The sequence below is a fragment of the Pantherophis guttatus genome, chromosome 2 (genome assembly GCF_059756535.1).
Source record: "Pantherophis guttatus breed Tessera chromosome 2, ASM5975653v1, whole genome shotgun sequence".
Lineage (NCBI taxonomy): Eukaryota > Metazoa > Chordata > Lepidosauria > Squamata > Colubridae > Pantherophis > Pantherophis guttatus.
The window spans coordinates 290056680-290081461 of NC_142064.1; the positions used below are offsets into that span (position 1 = coordinate 290056680).

General features: G+C 44.3%; 3 protein-coding genes and 1 long non-coding RNA gene across 7 annotated transcripts; 3 read left to right on the top strand and 1 right to left on the bottom strand.

Annotated features, from left to right (window-relative positions):
- Window positions 1-636: 636 nt before the first annotated feature.
- LOC117673547 (zinc finger protein 215-like) lies at window positions 637-6938 on the top strand. The gene is made up of 4 exons (XM_087884904.1): window positions 637-1756; window positions 1954-2083; window positions 2610-2692; window positions 6450-6938. Exons 1-4 carry the CDS (start codon window positions 1349-1351, stop codon window positions 6849-6851), a joined length of 1023 nt encoding a protein of 340 aa, XP_087741030.1. The 5' UTR covers window positions 637-1348; the 3' UTR covers window positions 6852-6938.
- On the bottom strand, window positions 5187-12140 carry LOC148116111 (uncharacterized). Its single transcript, XR_015731849.1, has 2 exons — window positions 11965-12140; window positions 5187-6588 (listed from the first exon to the last, which is right to left on the bottom strand). It is a non-coding gene; the product is annotated as an uncharacterized LOC148116111 (long non-coding RNA).
- LOC148116112 (uncharacterized) lies at window positions 6457-10726 on the top strand. Its single transcript, XM_087884897.1, has 2 exons — window positions 6457-6576; window positions 7224-10726. Exon 2 carries the CDS (start codon window positions 7391-7393, stop codon window positions 8822-8824), a length of 1434 nt encoding a protein of 477 aa, XP_087741023.1. The 5' UTR covers window positions 6457-6576; window positions 7224-7390; the 3' UTR covers window positions 8825-10726.
- Window positions 11824-24227, top strand: LOC117659460 (uncharacterized). 4 transcript variants are annotated; one of them, XM_087884852.1, is made up of 7 exons: window positions 11824-12396; window positions 12616-12765; window positions 16500-16623; window positions 16903-17020; window positions 17731-17813; window positions 19925-20051; window positions 20177-22831. In XM_087884852.1, the coding sequence occupies exons 5-7, from the start codon at window positions 17739-17741 to the stop codon at window positions 22090-22092; spliced, it is 2118 nt and encodes a 705-aa protein (XP_087740978.1). In that variant the 5' UTR covers window positions 11824-12396; window positions 12616-12765; window positions 16500-16623; window positions 16903-17020; window positions 17731-17738; the 3' UTR covers window positions 22093-22831. The 4 variants fall into 4 exon arrangements, with proteins under 4 accessions (XP_087740978.1, XP_087740979.1, XP_087740977.1 ...); XM_087884853.1 differs by lacking the exon at window positions 16500-16623; XM_087884854.1 differs by lacking the exons at window positions 11824-12396; window positions 12616-12765; window positions 16500-16623 and adding exons at window positions 12409-12574; window positions 24083-24227 and having other exon boundaries at window positions 20177-22084.
- Window positions 24228-24782: the final 555 nt, after the last annotated feature.

Consider the following 24782-nt stretch of genomic DNA (forward strand, 5'->3'; position numbering starts at 1 on the left):
GGGTCCAACTTATTTTCCAAAAACATCAGAAGGCAAGAAACAACAGATGGAAACTCATCAAGGAGAGCGGCAACCTGGAATTAAGGAGTATTAGAACAATTAACCAGTGAAACAACTTGCCTCCAGAAATCGTGAGCGCTCCATCACTGGAAGTTTTTAAGAAGAGACTGGACAGTCACTTAATCTGAAATGATATCCTGCTTGAGCTGGACTAGAAGACCTCCAAGTCCCTTCCAGCTACGCTAGGCTACTCTACTCTACTCTACACAGTGTGCAATTTTTTTTTAACAAAAGGACTTAAATTTCTTGATTTAAATTATTCATTGTTCAGTTCCTCAGATTAATCAGTACCGTATTTTCTATTTCTCAAGATTTTCAAATGTCGCCTTAGTGCAAGGTCCTATGCAGCTCGATTTTGGGGTTTTTTTGCATCTTGTATTAATTCCAGGCTACCTCCGCGGTCTTTTAATTCTAATTCGCGCAGATTCGGCTAGAAGAAAGGAATCGGTCCGGTCTGGGGCGGGGGGGGGGGCGGACACACAATCGTTGGCGGGATCTGCTTTGGGTCCGGTGTCAATACTGCGGAGCTGCGGGGGAAGCCTAGGGGGCGCCCGCCTCAATGCCGAACACCTGAGCGCCACTGCGCATGCTCCGCCACGTCTGCCCAGCTGGGAAGGAGCGACTGTGAGCTGAACCCTGGGAACCTGGGGAGAAGCGGGGAGGAAGGGGTCCCGCAACCCCGAGTCTCCCCCGGGGAAAGAAATAGCTGGAGGGAGGCTAAAGGAATCAGCTGATCACATTTGCATCAACCAGGTTCGCTTCCGAGCATTTCTAACAAAGAACCTGGGAAGGAGGCTTCCCTGCCTGGCACTCCTTGGCCACCCTCTGCAAACAGACCCCTTTCAAGCTTTGAGGGGGGAGGGATCGAAAAGACACCCCCCCAAGAGCTTTTCTGCTGCTAGGGGAGCTGAGCAGGCACCTTCCAGAGAAGACCCTCCCCAATATGAGGGCGGGGTGTGTGTCAAGAGAGTTGAAGGAGGGACAGTCCTTCCACTGAGTCTGAAAGATTTCTTGGGGTTGCCCCCCTCCCCTCCAAACCGTTACTTGGCCCTGAATTTGATCATACAATCATAGTTTCTGAATGAGAACAGTATGCAATTCCTGAGGTTTCTTTTCTTTTCCGCCTCAGATGTAAAAAAACGGGAGGCCTCTTGAGAGCTGAATGGCTTGAAAATCATCTCCCAGCCTCTCTGTGCAACTCCTCCAGATCCCAGGACTGAAAAGACCTTTGGAAACCCAGGAGATCCGCAGGGCCCTTCTGGATCCCTGTCAGAGAAAAGCCCCCAAAATGGATGCAAACCAGCCAGCCTGGAAGCGAGTGGGAAAAGGCCCTGTTGCCGTTCAGCCTAGGAGCTTTGGGCACCTTTGGGCAGGACCTGGGCAGAAAATCCCAGAGAAGGAAGCTCTCAGTTCTGAGATCCAACATTGGCACTTCAGGAACAGCCCTCTTCAGGAGACTGAGGGGCCACGAGAGCTTTGCAGCCGCCTTCATCGCCTTTGCTGGGGGTGGTTGCAGCCAGAGAAGCACACCAAAGCTCAGATGTTGGACCAGGTGATCTTGGAACAGTTTCTGGCCATCCTGCCCAGGGAGATGCAGTGCTGGGTGCGGGAATGCCGAGCAAAGACCACTTGCCAGGCGGTGGCCCTCGCCGAAGGTTTCCTACTAAGCCAGGCAGAGGAGAAGGGAATGCACCAGGTGAGAAACATTCCTCTTGGGAAATATGGAGGAAGCTTAATGTGCTGTAATTCTTAAAGGTCCTACTTAACAGTTTGGGTGATTAATACATCTTAATAATCCCTGTTCACCAATTCAGGTTACATAGAGCTTGCAATATTGAAAATGAAAATGTAGTTCATATGTTCTTTTAACTCCTTTTTTGGTCAAAATTTCAGGTTTTGAGGTCCTTCATGGAGGTAGGGACTACTTGCCCCGAGGAAAGGGTGAATCCCACAATTCCCTCTCAGGAGCCATGTTGTAGGGGACTCTACAAACCGGAAGATCAATGTCAAGACACCTCAATAGGTAAGAGAAGATCATTCTACAAGGTTGGAGATGTTCCAGAGAAATTCTAGTTATTCTTTATTCTTTTATCTTCTGAGATGGGGAGGGGAGTAACCTGTCTTCGGCCTTCCCTGATACATAATTTCAAGTAAAGTCTGACACGTAACCATTTTTCCTTGTAGGCATCTTCCTGGGGTGATAGAACTACCGGTATGTCAGTTGCCCTTCCAAACGGGTTGGTTTCAGCGGTAGAGGGAGCATCTACCATGATTGAGTGAATACTTTGGTTGGCAAAAGCATACTTGTGTGTCCCTGATCAAAAGGCTAGGAGAGAGGTCCACTTGGGGTTTGTATTCTAGTGCATGGTGGGGTGGTCTTCTTTTCTCTTTTTTTCTTGGATCCCAAGATGAAGCCCACAAAAGACCACCGAAAGAAGAGGGCAATGGATGGAGGTTTCCTTCGCAGGACAGGAAGAAATACTAAGTTGATGCTTCCAGCTAGAAAAGATGGAGTTGATTCCTTTCCTATTTTCCTGTCTTTTTCCCAGGGAACAAAATGGAGTCATTGTTATTCATCCGATCATCTCCTTGTACTAGTGGAGCTAAAAGAACAGCTGGACCTTCAGTTCAGGTAGGAAGGAAAAGATCAAAAGCTAATATGGGGAAACAGTTGAGACCTCCAGTTTCATTTGGGGTCTCAGTGTATGATGTTGCTGTTCCTGAGCGATGTGGAACAAGGAAATTAGTATTCAAGTATAAATACTCAATTTAGAACATAGAATATCAGAGTTGAATGGAATAGAATTCTTTATTGGCCAAGTGTGAGTGGACACACAAGGAATTTGTCTTGGTGCATACGCTCTCAGTGTACATAAAAGAAAAGATACATTTGTCAAAGGGACCTTAGAGGTCTTCTAGTCGAACTCCCTGCTCAAGCAGGAGACATTATACCATTTTAGACAAATGGTTGTCCAGAGTCAGATCCGGGGTGAAATCTAAATTTTTTTTGCTACTGGTTCTGTGGGCATGGCTTGGTGTGGCGTAGCTTGGTGGTCATGTGACTGGGTGGGTGTGGCCAGTTGGACGTCGTTCACGTCACTCCATGCTGTGCATGGGGCGCTTGGAGAGAAAGCGAGCAAGACAGCTTTCCAACCTCTGTTTGTGTGTATGTGTGTGTGTATGAGGGAGGGAGGGAGCGATCTGAAGCCAAGGCACCCAAACTTCTGGCAACAGCGGGGAGGGGCAGGAGAACGGCAAGACTCAGGAAGTAGGTCAGGTGGAGCTGGCTGCTCAGAAGCTGCCCCACCGCTGCCAGAAGTTTGGGTGCCTCGGCTTCAGATCCTTCCCTCCCTCCCTCACACACACACACACACACACACACACACACACACACACAGAGGTTGGCGAGCTCTCTTGCTCGCCAAGCACCCCATGCACAGGCCATTTGAGGAAAAGGCACTGACGGCTGGGTGCGTTTCGCTGCAGAAGGAGGCGCAGCGCAATGGGGTTGTTTTGTTCAGAGGTGGTACTTCAGGAGGGCAGGTGGACATTTGCAGCTGACAACTATAATGAATATGTCCACCTGCCCTCCCGAAGCACCACTGCGGCAAACAAAACAACCCCATTGCTATGGATGCATAGCTTGTCGGGCTGAGTAGGGAAGCCGCTGCTTGAGGGGGGAGGGGCAAGTAAGCTGCTAGCTCCTTCCCCGCAGCCCTGCCATGCTTGCCTGCCTTCCACGTGGGCTTCTGCTTGCCTGTCTTCGCAAGCTGACCACCAGGATGCCAGGAAGGCGGTATGGAAGACAGGCAAGCATGGCAGGACTGCGGGCTGTGGATCGGTTCAAGGGCGTGGCCAGCCAGCCATTGCTCCTGGTTTGGCGAACTAGCCTCAATCTCCGCTACCTACTCACCCGAGCCGGTCCAAACTGGGAGCATTTCACCCCTGGTCAGACCTTTTAAAAAAGTCTCTAATGATGGAGCACCCACAACTTCTAAAGGAAACTGTTCCACTGCTTAATTGTTCTCACTGTTAGGAAGTTTCTCCTTAATTCCAGGTTGTTTCTCTCCTTGATTAGGTTCCATCCGTTGTTTCTTGTCTTGCCTTCATGTGCTTTTGAAAATAGATTGACCCCCCTGGTTCTTCTTTTCACTAGATAGCCATGCCCAATTCCTGCAACCTGTTCATAATATGTTTCTCTCCAGGCTCCTAATCATTTTCGTTGTTCTTCTCTGCATTTTCCCAAAGTCTCAACTCTTCCAAACTCTTAATAACTCTTCTCAACTTTTCCAAAGGCTTAACTCTTATACTGTCAGAGTCCAAAAATACAGTTTATACTATGAAACATAAGAAACAATAAAATAAACTGATAGGCAAAGGAATAGGAACATCTGAAACAGTGCCAGCTTTTTGTTGTGGTCCGCCAGCAGCCTGCGGAGCTGGCAGTGGAGTCGGACAGTGAGGAGCCTGGGGAGGAACATGGGCCAGTCCTGGAGCCTGGGGAAGGCCCAGACAAGGGCTCTGCGTCAGAGGCAGAGAGGAGCCAGGGCCAGCTGGGAGTGATGCACGGACTCCAGTCGGACAGCAGAGAGGCAGAGGAACAGGAGGAGCCTGTTCCTACTGCAGGCATGCACAAAGCTGCCAGAAGGCACGAACAGTTAAAACAAAAGGGATGACTCGGGAGTAAGGCCTGGAGATGATTGGCCCCTCCCATAAGGCTTAAAAGAGGAGCAAAGACATGTGGGCACTTTGCAGGAAAGCAACATTGTTAATTTTGTTCCCAGTCAGCATCTCTGTTTGATTCAGGAATCCGTGTGGCTTTGCCAAGTAGGTCTTTGACAGAATGTCAAGGGAGATAAAGGTTGGTGATTATCCCGAAGGACTATTTGCAACTAATTGGGACTTAGCTGTGAATGAACGTAATTCACAGCTGTTGCAATAAGAGGTTTTTGGGACTACTTATGTGTTTTAATGACTCAGGAAGCCTAGGTCACAACACTTTTATCATTTTTGGAAGCCTGCCAGTTTAACTTACATAAACAGCAAGTCCTCAATTTATGACCAAATTGGGACATTTGTAAGTCATTGTAGTTGTTGAGTAACCAATTGAGTTGAGTAACCGATTATTTAACAAATCATGTTTATTAAGCTAGTCACGTCATAAATACAAATCCAACTTAACCAATGGCTTTTTTGCCAGAACACATAAAAATGAACTGGTTTCTAAGTGCACGAATTGCAATTATATGACTGTGGGGATTGGTGTGACTGTTTCTGATGGTCTTAAGTGACTTTTTCCAAGACGGCTTTCATTTTGGAACTATCATTAAGTGAAATATCATAATTCTAGGAGAAAATATGTTGAGAATTATACCTTGTTTTCAAAGTTAAGAGCTTTTTTTTTCTGGGCTAAAGGGTAAAGACTGAAGACAATCCTGACTTCATCTTAGCTTTTAGGAACTGCAAAATAATAGAATGCATAATAATATAGTTGGAAGGGATCGTGGAGGTGTTCTAGTCCAACCTCCTACTCAAGCAAGAGACTATACTATTTCAGATAAGTGGCTGTCTAGCCCCATGATGACGAACCTATGGCACGCGTGCCGGAAGTGGCACGTAGAGCCATCTCTCCGGGCACGCCAGCCTTTGATCTTCTAGGTTCCAGTGTGCACATGGGCACCGGACAGCTGGTCATCACACACGTGCGCCAGAAACTGGAAAACCATGTGACTGGCGCACATGCGCACGCTGGAAACCAGAAGCTGTTTCCTGGTATGCACATGCATGCCGGGGACCTGCTCTTCCGGTTTCCTGCGCTTCTCCCCCCTGCACATGCACACACTGCCATTTCAGCACTCGGTTCCGAAAAGGTTCACCAACACTGATCTAGCCTCTTTTTAAAAGCCTCTAGTGATAGACCACCCATGGGCTGCATTAAACAAGTGGTTTTGTATTGGCCAATTTCCAGGTATTTTAACATTTTGGATTAGAAAAGAGATAAAGAATAAGATAAAGGAAGGAAATATAGTGATCCCTCATCCTGTGAAACTGCTTAGCTGAGAAAGTCAACTGAGATCTGGAGTTGTCAATCGGTAAAATCCAGTTTATAGTAACCAATCACATGAAATCTTTCAGTAGAGAGGAATACAGTTATACACATATAATAACTTAAATAATCTTCAGGGAGAACCTGCTGTCCTACATCACTAGATGGAGATGACGGTGTGTATAACTATCTCTTGAGAGATCAGGGGATCACATAACATGTTGAATCCAGCTGGGGAAAAGTCCAACTAAGAATTATAACTCTATGTTTTTAGGATTTGCAGATTAAAGGAGATCTTGCAAATTCTTCCTGACTCTGCTCATAGGGATTCTTTCTCGTTCAGGGTCCCGTATCCTTTGAGGAGGTGGCTGTTCATTTCACCAGTGAAGAGTGGTCGCTGCTGGATTCCAGGCAGAAAGCCCTGCATCAAGAAGTCACGTTGGAGGCTTCTAGGATTGTAAACTCTTTAGGTAAAGGTTCATCTAGAGAAAAATTAAGTAAGATTGAGGAGTCACTGGACTGTTTATTTGCAGTTTACGATAACTGTGCAGATCTTGTTCAAATTGTTTATCTTTTCTCTTTTAATTTTGTATTAATTCCGGTCCACTTCTGTGGTCTCCTAAGTACCACAGTATCATTTAGAAGAAAGGAATTGGTTAGAGATAGTCAGTCTGGAGAATTGACATGCAGTCTTGATATCTTCTTTGGGTCATGTGTCGATACTGCAGAACTATTGGGAATATAATCAGAGAGGGATGTTTTTGCTTATTTCACTCGTCCTAATTAGCACCATATTTTTTTCTTGGAATGCTACTGCAATGACTTTGGCTTTGGCACATCTGACAAAAGGGCGTATGCCACATCTAGGCTTCAGGACACTGCATTAGTTGTTATGTTCTTTCATGTTCTGCATTTAAATTGTTGTCAAAAACCCTGAATTAGATGAGTTGAGCGGCCATGCCAATGTTTAAAATTAAGAAATAGAATTTATGCTGTCATTCCTTGTTTTGTTCTACCTCCAGATGTCCAGGAATAGGTGCAGGCTAGGGACAGTTATGAGGATAATAAACTATACATTATAAAGTTTTTTGATTTCTTTTTCTTTTCCCTCAAACAGTTGATGTGCAGAAAAATGAAAATTACCAAGAGCCTAGTGTGGTGCCATCACAAATAATCAGAACTGAGATACAAGAAGAGATATCTGCAAGTAAGTGGGGAAGAAGGAGATATGATAAAAAAGGATCTTACAACTGGAGAGAAAACTCTACTTCTGAATGTGCGGAAATGGAACACTTCCAGATTCAACATGACTTCAAAGAAAGCAGTATGAGAAAGTGTCGAGGAAATGGGAAGAGATTCAAACCCAATTTCAGCAACCACGGCAAAATTGGAAAAAACGTCAACTATAACACCAAAATTATCCCACATAAAATAACCCATGCAAAAGAGAAGTCCTATAAATGTATGGACTGCGGAAAGAACTTTAGGTGGAGAGGTAATCTTAACTACCATAAAAAGGTCCATTTGGGGGAAAAGCCCTTCAAATGTGCAGAATGTGGAAAAAGTTTCATTATGAACAGTGCTTTTACTTTTCATAAAAGAATCCATATGGGAGAGAAACCTTACAAATGCCTGGAATGTGGAAAAAACTTCAGCACCAGAAGTTATCTGACCTCCCATAAAAGGATCCACACAGGGGAAAAACCCTATAAATGTGTAGACTGTGGAAAAAGCTTCAGTATGAAAAGTTCCTTTACTTACCATAAAAGGATCCATATGGGAGAGAAACCGTATAAATGCCTGGAATGTGGAAAAAGCTTCAGTATGAATAGTTCTCTTACTTACCACAAAAGGATCCACACAGGAGAGAAACCCTATAAATGTCCAGTGTGTGGAAAGAGTTTCAGTAGCAGCAGTTATCTAACTTCCCATAAAAGGATCCATACAGGGGAAAAACCCTATAAATGCATAGAATGTGGGAAAAGCTTCAGTTTGAACAGTTCCTTTGCTTCTCATAAAAGAATCCATACAGGAGAGAAACCCTATACGTGCACAGAGTGTGGAAAGAGCTTCAGTAGCAGCAGTTCCCTTACTTGTCATAAAAGGATCCATTCAGGGTTGAAACCTTATATATGCAATGAATGTGGGAAGAGTTTTATTTCAAGCAGCTCCCTTACTAAACACATTAGTATCCACTCAGGGGAAAAATTATATCCCTGCACAGAGTGTGGGAAAAGCTTCCGATTGAATAGTCATTTAACTTCCCACAAGAGAATGCATACTGGAGAAAAACCTTATCGATGCACGGACTGTGGAAAAAGCTTTAGTATGAATTGTTCCCTTACTTCTCATAAGAGGATCCATTCAGGGTTGAAACCTTATATATGCAAGGAATGTGGGAAGAGTTTTATTTCTAGCAGCTCCCTTACAAACCATGTTAGTATCCACATAGGTGAGAAACTATATCAGTGTTCAGAGTGTGTGAAAAGCTTCAGGTGGAAAAGTCACCTAATTTCTCATAAAAGAATTCATACAGGTGAGAAACCCTATAAATGCACAGAGTGTGGAAAAAGCTTCAGTAAGAACAGTTCCCTTACATCTCATAAAAGGATCCATACGGGAGAGAAACCCTATGAATGCACAGAGTGTGGGAAGAAATTCAGCAAAAGCCGTTACCTTACTTCCCATAAACGAGTCCACACACGGGAGAAACGATAGATATGGAAAGTTTTTTGTGAAAAACAGAATCCTTATGCCTCCTAATAGGAATCACAGAAATGGAAAATATATATATACCATACATGCATGATGTTGAAAACAAGTTTATGCGGCGTGATCAACTTGCTTTCCATAAAAAGTCCCACATGGGGGAGATGCCTTTTGGGATTGAAGGGTCCTGAATTCCTGTAAAAGGATTGACTGTAATATCAAATCTATACAGTAAAGGAAGAGCTTCACTCAAGAATTGTGAACTGATGTGTCTTATAAGGGCTACACACAAGGAAAATAGCATCTAAGCACATACTGTCAGAAGAGCTTCAAATGCTTTTATTTCTGTGTGCGCCTTGCTTTGCCATTGCTGCCATCGTAGGGCTGAGAGAAAGTGACAGGGCCAAGATCACTTAGTATCTAATGTGGGACTAGAATTCATGATCTCCCAGTTTCCAGCCTGGTGTCTTAACTACTCCACCAAGCTGAATTTTTCAAGTGGAATAGAAACTTTATTTTTTGGAAAATAAGTTATTGTAGGTACACATGGGAGAAACATTAGAATGCATAAAATACGGGAACAGTTTGAGAAGGAAATGTCCACTTGGGAAAGGAGTCTATAAATGCAGGGAGAATGGGAAGAAGTTAAGCAAGGGCAGGTCCCTTAGTTCCCATGACAGGATCCATATAGAAGAACCACAAATACATGTGTGGGAGAAGAATTATCAAGTTGGAGTCTTTAGAACTTAAGTATAAGGAGCTATTATTTCCCAGAAAAAGTTTCACATAGGAGAGAAAATATATATAAATGCATAGAACAGCAAGAAAGTCAGTCTTTTTATCTGTCTTACAGTATTTCCCATAAAAGAATCGACTTTAAGGATCCAGTAAGTACAATGCTCCCACATAAAAAGTGAACAGTTCAGAGGATCATCATAGGAGAAACTGAATAAATGTATGAATTATGGAAAGAGCTCCCGATAGATTTTTTTAATACTAGAGGTATTACCTAGTTAGTTACATCTTGCTCACAAGAATCTTTTATTACACTGTCCTGCTTATTATGCCAGTATTTGTCAAGACCTGTGCCTGGTCAATTTGCTTTATTTAAGTTGTTAACAACTTTCTTAAGTTGTTCTAGGATCAGGCTGCAGGCTTTATGAAGAACTGACATATGCAAGCAAAGCAGGGGAAAATGTTTGTATATGTATGTATATTTTTAGCTCTAATTGTATTGAAAATACCAATGTTCCTTTCAAGTATTTCAGCTGTTTGTTTGTTTTTTCATATATCATGATGTGTATTACTTGTGGTTTATCTGTGAAACATCTTTTCCAGGTGTTTATATGTACATGTCCATTTGGTTGAGTATGTGTCTGGCTATAAAATCATATTCCTGCTGTAAGAAGTGTGGCCAGTGAGTTTATGATTGCAAGTATTGTCGCTTTACTTTAAAAATGTTTTTATGGCTCCAACAGTGAATTCATATGAACAATATTTTTTAAGGAGGGAACTAAACAGCTTGATTTAATTTACTCAGTGTCTTCTAACCAGGACCATATTTTCTAACATCTTATCAAAAAATACCATTCATCTCAAAGTGTGTGTGTGTGTGACAGAAGACAGAGACGCTTTCTGGATTTCTGTTACATTCCCAAACTGCTGAATTTGTCCAGGATTTCATTATCACTTTAATACCATTGTATATTTTGTGATATCAAGGTAATCAGAAAGCTCAAATCCTATTTGAAATTTTAGGGCACCGTGGCACTGCCAATTGGAGAAATCTTGTGTTGGCGTGATTGTGACTGTTTTTTTTTTACCTTAATATAGCTTTAAAAATGTTTCTGCATGTTCTGATTAACTGTATTTCTCATTTTGAAAGGTTATTATAATAAATTATTGGAAACAGTCGTTGCCCAATGTAAATGACGCCTCTACATACATGCAGTAAAGAAATAAAGGGGGGGGGGACAAATGAATATGCGGAAGAAACTTTAGTGAAGGGTGAGGAGTGGAATAGAAAGTGCTAAAGTGGCAGAATGAGCTCAGTTCAAACTCGGTATCAAAGGATTCCCACTGCAGATGATAATTGCATAGAAATCCATGGTATGTGAGAAAGGTAGCAAGGCAGATTGACCTATAAGAGAAGCAAGAAATGAGAGAAAGCAGTGCCTCTAAAATGTAGGAAGATTCATTTCGTTTCTTATGTGGCATTTCTGTTAGAATTTTCCTAATTATGTAAATTTTATATCTGTGGAGATAATCCATGCAGCACTGAAATTGCTTTGGCCAACTTTCTCTTCTTCCTTTACACCAGAGAGGAGCCAGAAATCTTTAGCCTTTAGCCTCTTTCTACAACTTGGAAGGTATTTTTGGCCTTTAAGGGTTTGCACTTTGAGGATGGGGAGGTTCATGCGGCGTCTACATTTATCTTCCCATTTAATACCTAAAATTAAATGAATTTAATACTTAGAAGACCACCAAAGTCCCTTCCAATTGTTATTCTATTCTAAATAATATATTAATTGAATAAGACAGTTCAATATATACCGGATTGTCCAGCCAGGGATTCCACTCTTTCCCTTTGCAAATGAAGTCCTGAAAGAAACACCATCTTTATTCTGAAGGGTCTTTGGGGATGAGTGGAGGCCGAGAGCTTGAAGATGATCCACTGTGGAGATCTAGGGATTGTCCGATTCATTCGCCTCAGAGACGGGGTGATTTCAAAGAGTCCCTTGGGGGCCTCCCATCAGAGAAGCCGGAAAGGAGCTTCTGAGGGGGACACTGTGGGCCCCTGAGAGAGAAGAGGGGACCAGAAGGAGGCCAAATTCGCTCTCTGACCCAGAGAAAGGAGAAGTCGAAACCCTCCTTGAGGACCCCAAAGACCCCAAAATGGCGATTCCCTCAGAGCCGCCTCTGTCTGCAAGTCCGCTCTTCCCGCCTGAATAGGCGCCTCCCACCTCTCGGATCCACGTTTCCCGCTTTTTCTGAGGGGATCGCATTGAGAAGGGCGTGGCCTAAATGAAAAGGGAAGAGTCACGCAAGCTCCTGCCTCCCTCCCCCTACAGCCTTTTCCCCAACGTCTCCCCTGGGGAGGGGGTCCCAATCCCCTTCTCCCTTCCGCCTCCGGCAGTACCCACCCTTACCGTGGGTCCTCCTTCCCCCCTTCGCTTTCAGGGCTCCCGGCCAACGTCCCCACACGCAGCGGCAACAGGTGGAGCCCATGGAGGCTTCCCATAACCCTCCCCCCAAGAGGGGGGGGGAAATGGAATTGGGAGGGGGGGCTTGACAGGGATAGTTCGGAGTTGGCGTCCCAGGAATCGGTTGCGCCAATGGGAATCCTCCCTTCTGTTGAGTCATCTGTCTCTGGGCAGAATCTCCTGTGATTTCTCCCTGCGGAGAAAGCCTTTGTGTGCAGCGCAATGGGAGGGGACCTTCCGTGTTAAAGGGGGGGGGGGGTTGTCCCCAAGAGGACACAGGCGGGCCCTGAGCGAAGGAATCTCTCGGGGAGGCGACGATTGCTGAGATGTGGAATGAGATGTGGAAATCCCAGGCTACGAGCAGATGACGCCCCAAATGTAATGGTCTCCTCCACTCATTTTTCACAAGACCCCCCTGTGACACGTGTCTCTAGCCTTCCAGTGCATGATCTACTCTTGCTTTCCAGAGGCCTTTCTGTATGGCTCTCCTCTCTCTGCTTCAAGGATTTCCCGTTTCTCTGACCTCCCGGGAAGTTTGACGCCTGAGAAGCATCAGGTGATAATATCTTTTTTAAAACATTTATCTCTGTGTTCCAGGGTACTGGCTGTCATTTTCCCCTCCACACTTTTCTCACGATCCTTATTACGAAGTACATGAATACTGAAGCTCGATGATCAAGGTCTGAGTCTGCATTCCCATTTCTTGGAGAAATATCGGTGTATCTCCTGGGATTTATTTACGCAAAGGTAAAAAATCTGGATCAGACGTATGGCTCCAGGCAGCCTTTTTGTGGGATGTTTGGAGGATGGAAACCCGGATTGCCCCTCCTGTTCCGGAAAGTGAAGGAGGAGAAAACTCAGAAGATGTGGCCCAGGCAACTATGGTCACAGTTTCATTCATTCTAGTCATTCTGATTCCGATCGGACACAGGTGAGGCCTTATATCAAGACCTACCTAGTGGCGATAAAAGCGGCGAAATCTAACCATTTTTCCGCTCTTATCGCATCTGCAGAGAACCGCCCAGCCGCCCAGTTTAGGGTGACCCACTCCCTTCTTCGGGGGGGGGGAGTGCGGGAGGATCCCTTGCAGGGTCGCGCTGAGGATTTTGTGCAATTCCTGTATGATAAAGTCGCTCGGATTCAGGAAGGCTTGGACTCCGACTGGGTGAGTCCGGGGGAGGAGACGAGGGTAGGTCTTGAGAATATTATCTGGAAGGAGTTTGATCCTGTGGCTCCCGAGGATGTGGACAGGGTTCTGGGTAGGATTAGTGCCGCCACATGTTTATTGGACCCGTGTCCCTCCTGGTTGGTACTGGCCTCCCGGGAGGTTACACGAGGCTGGCTCCAGGGGATTATAACTGCTTCTCTGAGTGAGGGTGCCTTTCCCGCCCCCTTGAAAGAGGCGGTGGTGAGGCCCCTCCTCAAGAAGCCTTCCCTGGACCCGGCTGAATTAGTTAACTATCGTCCGGTCTACAACCTTCGTTTTGTGGCGAAGGTTGTTGAGAGTGTGGTGGCACGACAACTGCCCAGGCACCTGGATGAAGCTATCTATCTAGACCCGTACCAGTCGGGCTTCAGGCAGGGGCACAGCACAGAAACGGCATTGGTCGCGTTGGTGGATGATCTCTGGAGGGCCCAGGACAGGGGTTGCTCCTCTGTCCTAGTCCTATTAGATCTCTCAGCGGCTTTTGATACCATCGACCATGGTATCATGCTGCAGCGGTTGAGAGGGTTAGGAGTAGGGGGCACCGTTTTGCGGTGGTTCTCTTCCTTCCTCTCCGGCCGCTCGCAGTTCGTGTTGGCAGGGGGGCAGAGGTCGACCTCGAGGCATCTCGCATGGGGAGTGCCACAAGGGTCAGTCCTCTCGCCTCTTCTGTTCAACATTTATGTGAAGCCGCTGGGTGAGATCATCCGTGGTTTTGGGGTGAAGTGTCACCTGTACGCTGATGATACTCAGCTGTACATCTCCACCCCAGACCACCCCAACGATGCCCTTGATGTGATGTCTCGCTGCCTGGAGGCCGTGCGGGCCTGGATGTGGAGGAACAGGCTCAGACTCAACCCATCCAAGACCGAGTGGCTGTGGCTGCCGGCGTCCCGATATAGTCAGCAGGTGCCATCGCTGACTATTGGGGGTGAATCTTTGCCCCACACAGAGAGGGCTCGCAATCTGAGTGTCCTCCTGGACGCACGGCTGTCTTTAGAAGAGCATATGACGGCCGTGGCCAGGGGGGCCTTTTATCAGGTTCGCCTGATCCGCCAGTTGCAGCCCTTTCTGGACCAGGACGCCTTGCGCACGGTCACTCATGCCCTTGTCACCTCCTGGCTGGACTATTGTAATGCTCTCTACATGGGGCTCCCCTTGAAGAGCACTCGGAGGCTCCAACTGGTCCAGAATGCGGCCGCGCGGGTGGTTATGGGCGCAACTCGTTGTGCCCGCGTGACACCCCTCCTGCGCGAGTTGCACTGGCTCCCAGTGGTCTTCCGGGTGCGATTCAAGGTGTTGGTTACCACCTTTAAAGCGCTCCATGGCATAGGACCCGGGTACCTTCAAGACCGTCTTCTGCCACCAATAGCCTCCCACCGACCAGTCCGTTCCCACAGAGAGGGTCTCCTCAGGGTGCCATCAGCCAAGTTATGTCGGCTGGCGACACCCAGGGGGAGGGCCTTCTCTGTGGGAGCCCCAGCCCTGTGGAATGAACTGCCCCTGGAAATACGTAAGATCTCCGACCTCCGGGTGTTCCGCTGCGCACTGAAGACCCTGTTATTCCGCCAGGCAGGGCTGTCAATATAATAATTTTAAATTGGGGTATTTTAATTTTTAGAGTTTTAAATCGGCCAAATTTATTTAATTATTTTAATTTTTAATTATTGTTGTGTCTTGTGTTTTTAAATTGGCTGTACATTGCCCTGAGTCCTTCGGGAGAAGGGCGGTATAGAAATATATATATAAAAAAAAACAAGAATAAGATGAGGATGTAGCCTAGAAAACTGGGAGACATTAGCAAGTATCAAGCTCAAAACATCAAAAGCAGCACAATGTGTCATGTTCTGCCAGATTTTTTTGGGGGGGTGCATCAAGGCCACCTCCATCTGTCAGCCCCCACCCTTGCCCCAGAAAGGCTCATTAGCATGTCTATGCAGATTCTCAGTCCTCCAGGTCATGGTTGTCCCAAAGATGCTTTTTCAAGAGACAACTGGTATTTCTTTGAAGATGTTTCACTTCTCATCCAAGCAGCTTCTTCAGCTCTAACTGGAAGGTCTACAAAATGGTCCTTTCAGCAGTTCCAAGAAGGCTTCACACCCATTCGTCCTACTCGGGTGACCCTGAGGACTCAGATAAACTTCCAAGTGGCTTCAAGGACTGTCTAAAAGGATGCAAATGACCAGCTGCTTGCAAGGAGTATAAATCCTTCTATCATCCAATCAGAGCTGAAGAAGCTTCTTTGATGAAAAGTGAAACATCTTCAAAGAAAAAGCCAGAACGTCCAGTTGCCTCTTGAAAGAAGCACTTTTGGGACTTCTCGTGTTACACCTTATGGCGGAAAACTGGGCGGGTAAGGAAGACCTCAGAGACATTGTGGAATGGCATTAATCCAGCCCGCCTGCGCATGAACAAGGAACTGATGGCAGTACTTTGCTTCTTTCCTGTGAAAATCTACCAAGAGCCACATTGGACTCTGTTGGGGGGAGGAGGGTCCACCTTTGGCTTTGCTACCTTTTCAGTGGAGCAGCCAGAAAGGAGATTTGCTCAGAGTTCCTGGTCTCCTGTGGACCTTCATTGGGGCTCCGGGGAAGAGACAGGAGTCCCTGTGGCTTCAGGTCTGACAAGGGAAAGTCACTTTTACTTCTTGGGAAACCTTTCACTTTTCCCAGACTGTTTTCCTTTAAGCTTTGATGGTGTGAGTCTCCCAACCTCCTCTCTCTCCATCTTTCCCTCCCTCCTTCTCTCACTCTGTGTGTGTGTGTGAGTGAGACAGAGACAGAGAGAATCGATGGACTCCGATGGAATCTCCTCCGGGTGATTTTTGCAAATCGCCTTTTCACCAGGACCCGGGGAGGCCCATGATCTCCGCCTGGCTTCTCCCGGATGCTACTTGCATAGCTTGCTCTCTAGGTCAGGTGCAGCTCCGGGCAGAGGCTGTCCTGCATAGCCTCCAAAGCTGCCCCGATGGCTGTGATTTCACCTCAGGTGCCAGCAGGGGGCGCTCTCTTGGTTGCTGACTGACTAAAGCCACTGCCCATGCTCCACTCCCTCGGCGTTGTCATGTATTTCCGGCTGAGAGTTGTTCCCTAGGAATCTGGTGGGGGCGTGTCCCGTGACTCAGATCCTCCCCAGGGGAGGGAAGGAGATTCTGAGGCTTGGAGGGAGCGAGAAATCCGCCCCATAACTGCTCTTGGCTGTGCATGGGGGGAGATCCAAGAATGGTGGGAGGAGAGAAGGAAGCCTAAAGGAATCCCCTGCTCACATCTCCATTTAGATTCAGATTCCTGGAAGACTGCAAGGATCTTTGGAGAGCCAGGGGAGATCAATTACCCAGTGGTGCCAGTGGCTGGAAGGTCCCTTCTGAGCCTGTCAAAGGAGAGAAGCAGGAGGAGCTCCAGGTCAGAGAAGCTTCTTTTGGGAAATACAATTCACAAGCGTGAATTCTTCAATATCTCCCTGATAGGGTTTTGGAGATTAATAATGCAAGTAGATATTTAGGAAACCAAATTAGCGAAATTGTTCTTGTGTCCTTCCAAAGAGTATCTCATTTGGAGCGATTCTCTCATTTGGTCTCATCCATCACCACTGATGGACAGAAGGGTTTTGTGGGCAGAAAATAAAATCCAGCTCCTCTTTTGTCCTATCCTCTTAACTGCTGTTCTTTGCTTATATTTCAGGTTCTGAGGTCCTTCCAGGAATGGGGAGAAATTCACTGGATCCGCACAAATCTTTCTCCTGATCTGTCTTTCAGAGGGATCCCCAAGGATAAAAGTCAAGGTCAGGATACCTCACTAGGTAAGGGCAGACTGTTCCACTGGATTAGAGACTTTCTAGAAAGAGTCTAGTTATCCTTAATTCTCTATGTCTTCTTGAGTCTTAGTCATTGGACTTAGTAGAAGGTGTCCCAATAAGAAAGATAGAACTCCCTTTTCATGCTAGAAGACTTAAGACAAAGGAGTTCCCTCCCTTCAGAGCAAGCCTATGGTTGGCCTTTCCCAGAAGACCAACTCTTGTAGGGGCCGCCTTGACTTGCATTCGGCTCCTCCTCTATCCTGAGAGATTTCTCTTTATTTTTGGCCTTCCTTCAGAGATAATTTTGACTAAATTCCTACACAGATCATTGCTGGACCATTTCCAACACCACCTATCCTTGCAGGCATGTTTCCTGGGTTGCTGGAATATCACTAATTTCTCTGATTTTAAACTGCAGAGAATGGGGAAAGAATTTACAGTGATTGAGCAAATGCTTTGTTTGCCAAGAGTATAAACGTCCATGTGTTGTTCCAAAAGGTTAGGAGAACAATCTAACAGAGGTTTGTTCTTCAGCATGTGGTGGGTTTGGTCTTCTCCTTTTATTCTTGGCTCCCATGATGGAGCCTATGAAAGGCAGAGTGTTGAAGAGAGAGAAATGGAGGTTTCCTGGGCAGGACAGGAAGAAATCTTAAATTGTGCCTTCAAGGTAGAAAAGATGAAGTTGAACCCTTTCCTGTCTCTCTCTTTCCCAGTGGACAAAATGGAGTCACCGTTGTTCATGGAATCATCTTCTTCTATTGGTGAAGCTGAAAGAGCCACAGGATTCCTGACTCAGGTAGGAGGGAAGAGATTAGCAGTTTATATGGGGAAGGAGTAGAAGATCTCTAGTTTCTTTTGGGGACTCAACCTATGATACTGCTATTCCTGAGCAAAGCACAAGGAAATTAGAAATTTACATTTACAACCAATCAGACTAGGCCCATCTCTCAACTATGTTTTGAAGATGTGTGGAATTCCTTAGTGGTTTTATAATTCTGGTTTCAAAAAATACCACTTGGCAGTTCATGTTACCTGTCCCAAGTAAAACATAAATAGTTAGGCTAAATCTACTTTATTGTAAGTATAGTCTTGTTTTCCTATCATTGTGGGAAGGGATAAAAACAGGAGAAGCAGAAATTGCTTTGTGTATCATCTACATCTTGAGGAAGTGCCTCCCTAATATTTTCATGAATGTTCGTGAGTGCTTTTTTTTTCAATTTAACTTTTTTATTAGTTTATCGAAATATAAAATAAAAAGAAAAAAACATGGAAAAGTAAGAAGAGAGGAAGGGGAAAAGACGGGGTATCGTGTAATGGGAGGGGGAAAAAAGCCATAAACTTTCGACTCTCTGGCACAATTGAAGTTAACAACATTACAACCACAACTTTTTGCTTTTACACAACAGTATGTACAAGCCTTTCTATAACAATAAGCCTGTCTAGTTTACAAAAACAGAATCAAAGTTTCATTTTTTTCTTCTCATTGCAAACAGAAAATCTGGAAGCAATTTGAAACTAAAGACAAAATTAAATATAATCTTTTATTTGGATAAAAGAAACATTTTAACCATTTCAGTTTCTCCTTGCTGTGGGGAATAATATATCATTCATTCTCATATTTTCAAATCTAGTCCATAATATTTTACCAACTTTAGAATATTCTTCAGCATTACTTAAAGAACTGGCAGACCTGTGTATACATGCATACTTTTTAAAAATGCAAAACTAACTTAAAGCTTTCTAGCAGTACATAAATCATTTTTTTTCAAAAAAAATCCATCCTAATTAATTAAACCATATTTAAGATACTCCCTCCAGTTAATCTTCATAGAATAGAATCTTTTTCTTCTTGGGAGAGGCTATTTTTTAAAAAGCCTCTGCCGATCAGGCAACTCAGCTGGGATCGTCAGAGCCTTTTGAAAACATTTTTTTACAACCTCTTTGCCAAACAAGATCTTATATTTGGGGAAACATTTCAAACAAGTATTCCATACTTCCTTATTTTGGCTGCCTCTAGCAATCCTCTCCCTGTTATTTTATAATAAAGAAGAAGTGTCAAAAATGGTGTTCAAAAACGGGTGGTAAATTGTAACTAAAATGAGCTTCTATAGCTTGTAAAGGAGTCTCATAAATTGTTTAAGAAATGAATGACGCAGCTTATTGTCTGGCTCTTTTATCCAACAATGTGGTTTCCTGTCTCCCAGCTTCAGTTTACCAGTTATCTTGGAAGCTCAGCTTCTAAAATTTCTTGCAGGCTGTTGCTGTTATTGGAGAATCTTGAGGGACGATTCTGGGACTTTCCTTAATCTCGGAAAGTCAAGCGGCCAAAAGGAAGCCTGCTCCTCCTATTGTTAAGTTGGAAAAACGACAGTCCAGGGAGAGGAGATTTTCTGAGAGTGTCAGCTGCTGGCCATGTCACTCCCTCTTTTTCCCTTCCTCTCTTCTTACTTTTCCATGGTTTTTTTTTTCTTTGTATTTTATACTTTGATATACTTTGATCAAGTATACTTTTATACTTGATTTAACTAATGAAGTTAAAGGCAGGTTGTGGATATTGAAAGTCAGCAGAGACAGTCAAGGTGATAAAACGTGCCCTAATTTGCTTTTAGCAGTAGGTTGTGAATTCTGTCCTTTTTATTATATCATGTGTTGGGTCCGCCTAGGGAAATGACCAATCAAGAATTTTCACTTTGGATTTTAGTCCCAAAGGTGCTTTTTTCAAGAGGCAACTGGACTTCCTGGTTTTTCTTTGAAAACGTTTTGCTTCTCATCCAAGAAGCTGAAGCACCTTTAGGACAACTGTGACCATGGACGACTGAGAATCTCGATAGACTTTTAGGATTTGTGTATTGAAGGAGATATTGCAAATTCTATTGAGTCTACTCACAGGGCTCCTTCCTTCTTTAGGGTCCTGTGTCCTTTGGGGAGGTGGCCATCCATTTCACCAGTGAAGAGTGGTTGCTGCTTGATCCCAGCCAGAAAGTCCTGTATCAAGAAGTCATGCTGGAAACGTCTAGGATGGTGGCCTCTTTAGGTAAGGGTTCCTCTGGAGGAAAATTTAAGTCAGAGCAAGATGTCACTAGATACTTTATTTACAACTTAGATCTATATGTAATTTGTTAACAATTATTTCTTTTTTTCCTCTTATATTAATTCCAGTCCTCCAGGAAAATGACCAAGAGACAAATTTAGTGCCGTTGCAAATAATCAAAACTGAAATTCCTGAAGAGACATCTACAGATAAGCGGGGAAGGAGGAAACATGAAAAGAAGAACTATTGGAGAGAAAAATATTTTCTTGAATGTGTGGAAATTGATCATTTCCTGACCCAAAATGATTCCAAAGAAAATACGGAGAAATGTCAAAGTAGAAAAAGATTCAAATCAAACCCCAATTTTAGTAACCACTGCAAAACTGGAAAGAGCTTCAGCAGTAATAATCTTACTTCACGTAAAATGATCCAGGCAAGGGAGAAACCCTACAATGGTGTGGACTGTGGAAAAAGTGTTGGGTGGAAAGGTAATTTAACTTCTCATAAAAAGATCCACACGACAGAAAAACCCTATAAGTGCCTAGAGTGTGGAAAGAGTTTCAGGTACAGAGAGTGCCTTAAATCCGACAAAAGGATCCGCACAGAGGGGAAACCTTATAAATGTGTAGATTGTGGAAAAAGGTACAGTAGGAAGAGTTCCCTTACTTCCCATAAAAGGAGACATAGTGGAGAAAAACCCTTTAAATGCATAGAATGTGGGAAGAGCTTCAAAAGTAGTAGTTACCTGATGTGCCATAGGAGGATACATTCAGGGGAAAAACCTTATAAATGTGTGGATTGTGGGAAAAGGTTCAGTATGAAGAATTCCCTTACGTCCCATAAAAGGATACATACAGGAGAAAAACCCTTTAAATGCATAGAATGTGGGAAGAGCTTCAAAAGCAGTAGTTACCTGATATGTCATAGAAGGATCCATTCAGGGGAAAAACCCTATAAATGTGTAGACTGTGGAAAAACCTTCAGTACAAGCAGTTATTTTACTAAGCATAAATTGATCCATGCAGGAGAAAAACCCTTTAAATGCATAGAGTGTGGGAAGAGCTTTAGGCAAAGCGGTGTGCTTTTTTCCCATAAACGGGTCCACACAGGAGAAAAACCCTACAAATGCATGGAGTGTGGAAAGAGCTTCCGTGTAAAGAGTTCTCTTACTTCTCATAAACGGATCCACACGGGGGAAAAACCCTATAAATGCCTAGACTGTGGGAAGGGCTTCAGCCAAAGCAGTAGCCTTGTTTCCCATAAACGGGTCCACACAGGGGAAAAACCCTATACATGCATGGAGTGTGGAAAGAGCTTCAGTGTAAACAGTGCTCTTACTTCTCATAAACGAATCCACACAGGAGAGAAACCCTATAAGTGCCCAGACTGTGGGAAGGGCTTCAGCCAAAGCTGTTACCTTGTTTCCCATAAACGGGTCCACACAGGAGAAAAACCCTATACATGCATGGAATGTGGAAACAGCTATAAAAGCAGTATTTACCTGAACCTCCATAAACGACTCCACACAGGAGAGGAACCCTATACATGCCTGGAGTGTGGAAAGAGCTTCACTATCAAAACTTCTCTTATTTATCATGAAAGGATCCACACAGGAGAGAAACCCTATACATGCCTGGAGTGTGGAAAGAGCTTCACTATCAAGACTTCTCTTACTTCTCATATAAGGACCCACACAGGAGAGAAACCCTATAAATGTATAGAGTGTGGGAAGAACTTCAGCCAAAGGAAACAACTTATTTCACATAATAGGATCCATACAGGAGAAAAACCCTATAAATGCATGGAGTGTGGAAAGAGCTTCAGTGTAAACAGTGCTCTTACTTCTCATAAACGGATCCACACAGGAGAAAAACCCTATAAATGCCTAGACTGTGGGAAGAGCTTCAGAACTAGTAGTTCCCTGATGTGTCACAATAGAATCCATACAGGAGAAAAACCTTATAAATGCCTAGAATGTGGGAAAAGCTTCAGACTAAAAAGTCACCTTATTTCCCATAAGAGGATCCACACCGGAGGGAAATAGAAATATACGGAATGCGGAAGTTTTTGTGAAAAGAGGATGCTTCTCAAGAAAGAATCCACACTGGACGGAAAAATATCTTGTGGAAAGGAGTTATTTCCCTTATTAATATGATCCACATCAAGGCTACAAACTGGATGGGACTGTGATCCCTTTAGGGAGTGGTGTCCTTAATTTGTGTAAAAGGATCCACTCTGATAAGAAACCATCTATAAAGATATGTAAAAAGAATAACATCTGTGAAAAATGTGAACAGTCTTCCTTCTTTCAGAGTATCGCCATAGGAGCAACTGAATAAATATATGGATTTTGGGAAGCTCCCAGGATAGATTTTTAAAATTCCAGTTATATTACCTATTCAGTTAAGGTCTCGCTCAAAAAAATCTGCTAAACAATTGTCCCCCTAAAATCTCACCTCTGCTTGGTCACAAACTGCTTTATTTAGGCAGAATCGACATCTGAAGTGAGTCTGAGATCAGCCTTCAGGCTTTGTGAAAATCTGGTTTTATGCAAGCAAAGGAAGGGAAAATGTATGTGTGTATATTCACTTTAGCTCTAATTGTGTTGAAAAAAGTGGCCTTCTTTAAACATGTGGCAAGGTATTTAAGCTTTTTTTTTCAGATACTGTATGTGCAGAAGTTTGGTTGCAAGTGAAAATTTCTCCCAAATATTTATATGTACAGGCAGAGGCATAGAATGAAATGAAGTATTAGTACTGCTTTATAAATCTTTAGTAAGTCCACACCTGGAATACTGCAAGTAATTTTGGTCACCACACTACAAAAAAGGTGTTGAGACTGAAAAGTTTGGAGAACAGCTAAGGTGAACAAAGGCCTGGGGACTAAAACATATGAAGAACGGTTGCAGGATTTGGGTATGACTAGTCAACCTAGATTTCAACCTAGAAATGAGAAATTTTTGGACAGAACAATTAACAAATGGAACAGAGTTTCATCACTGGAAGCTTTCAAGAAGAGACTGGACAGCCATCCATCTGAAATGCTGTAGGGTTTCCTTCTTGGGCAGGGGGTTGGATTAGATGACCTACAAGGTCCCTTCCAACTTTGTTTATCTAGTCTAGTCAAATGAAGGACTTGGGGTGACATGATAGCAGTATTCCAATATTTGAGGAGCTGCCACAAAGAGGAGGGGATTGATTTATTTTCCATAGCACCAGAGGGCAAGGCAGGAAAAAATGGATAGAAAGTCATAAAGGAGAGAAGCAACCTGGAATTAAGGAGAACCTTCCTAAAAGTGAGAACAATTAACCAGTGGAAAAGATTGTCTTCAGAAATGGATGCTTCATCACTGGAGGTTTTTAAGAAGAGACTGGACAATCTCTTGTCTGAAATGGTATAGGGCAGTGATGTCTAACCTTTTTGCCGTTGTGTGGCAAAGCGGGGGGGGGGGGTTCGTGTGCGAATGTACCCATTTCCATAATTCAATACGCCCCATGCAGGTGCGTAACCCCCCCAGGGTCCCCCAGTTTTGGTATGTGATGGCATGGTGGGCCCACAAAGTATGTTTTTCGCCCTCCCCGGGCTCCAGAGGCTTTCTTGGAGCCTGGGGAGGGTGAAAACAGCCTTCCCCATCCCCCCGGAGGTCCTCTGGAGGCCAGAAACAGCCCGTTTCATTTTTCACTCCCCGGGCTCCAGAGGCTTTCTAGGAGCCTGGGGAGGGCGAAAACAGGCCTTCCCCACCCCTCCGGAGGTCAGAAATGGCCAGTTTGCTGACTTCCGGAAGGCCCGAAAATCAGATGCACGCGTCGGAGCTGAGCTAGGGCAATGCACAGAGCCCACCGATACGGCTCTGCATGCCACCTGTGGCACATGTGTCATAGGTTCCCCATCACGGGTATAGGGTCTCCTGCTTGAGGAGGGGGCTGGTCTAGAAGACCTCTAAGGTCTCTTCCAGCTCCATTCTGTTCTGTTCTATTCTCCCAACTGAAAGGGACTGAAAGGATCCATTCAGGGAGAAAATCGTATAAATGTGTAGAAATTGCACCAGTGCACGGAATGTGGGAAGAACTTCACATTAAAAAGTCACCTTAGTTCCCATAAGAGAATCTACACAGGAGGGAAATAGAAATGTACAGAATGGGTTTTTGTGAAAACAGGATGCTTCTCAAGAAAGAACCCACAGAGCGGGGGGGGGGGGAATATCCTGTGGAAAGCAATCAATTTATTTACCTTATTAATATGACCCAGATCAGGACTACATACAGAGTGGGAGGGAGATCTCTTTAGGGACTGCAGTATCCTTAATTTGTGATATGAAACCATCTAAAGATATGGAGTGTAAAAACAATTACATCTTCTTTCAGAAGATTGCTGTAGGAGCAACTGAATAAATGGATTGATTTTGGGAAGCTCCTAGGATGAAGTTCTTAAATCAAAAGATATTACCTATTCAGTTAAGGTGTCACTCAAGAAAAACTGTTAAAACAATTGCCCCTCTCTTTTCTCCAAAAGATCACAACCTCTGCTTGGTCAAGCTGCTTTATCTTTAATTATTATTTTATCTGAACTGAGTCTGGGATCAGCCTCCAGGCTTTGTGAAGAGGTGGTGTATGCAAGCAAAACAAAGCAAGGCAAGGATGCATGTGACCCATAATAAGCTGAGGGCCAATGCGATTGACATCAATATCACAGTCAGTTCAATCAAAGCACCAGAGGGCAGGACAAGAAGCAACT

Excerpts from the sequence above, each read along its gene's own strand:
- LOC117673547 (XM_087884904.1), top strand. The coding sequence starts at position 1,349 with ATGGATGCAAACCAGCCAGCCTGGAAGCGAGTGGGAAAAGGCCCTGTT. Across the intron at positions 1,757-1,953 it reads AGGAGAAGGGAATGCACCAG|GTTTTGAGGTCCTTCATGGA; the intron begins GTGAGAAACATT and ends TCAAAATTTCAG. Across the intron at positions 2,693-6,449 it reads CAGCTGGACCTTCAGTTCAG|GGTCCCGTATCCTTTGAGGA; the intron begins GTAGGAAGGAAA and ends TTTCTCGTTCAG.
- LOC148116112 (XM_087884897.1), top strand. The coding sequence starts at position 7,391 with ATGGAACACTTCCAGATTCAACATGACTTCAAAGAAAGCAGTATGAGA.
- LOC117659460 (XM_087884854.1), top strand. The coding sequence starts at position 12,464 with ATGATCTACTCTTGCTTTCCAGAGGCCTTTCTGTATGGCTCTCCTCTC. Across the intron at positions 17,814-19,924 it reads CCACAGGATTCCTGACTCAG|GGTCCTGTGTCCTTTGGGGA; the intron begins GTAGGAGGGAAG and ends TTCCTTCTTTAG. Across the intron at positions 20,052-20,176 it reads TAGGATGGTGGCCTCTTTAG|TCCTCCAGGAAAATGACCAA; the intron begins GTAAGGGTTCCT and ends TATTAATTCCAG.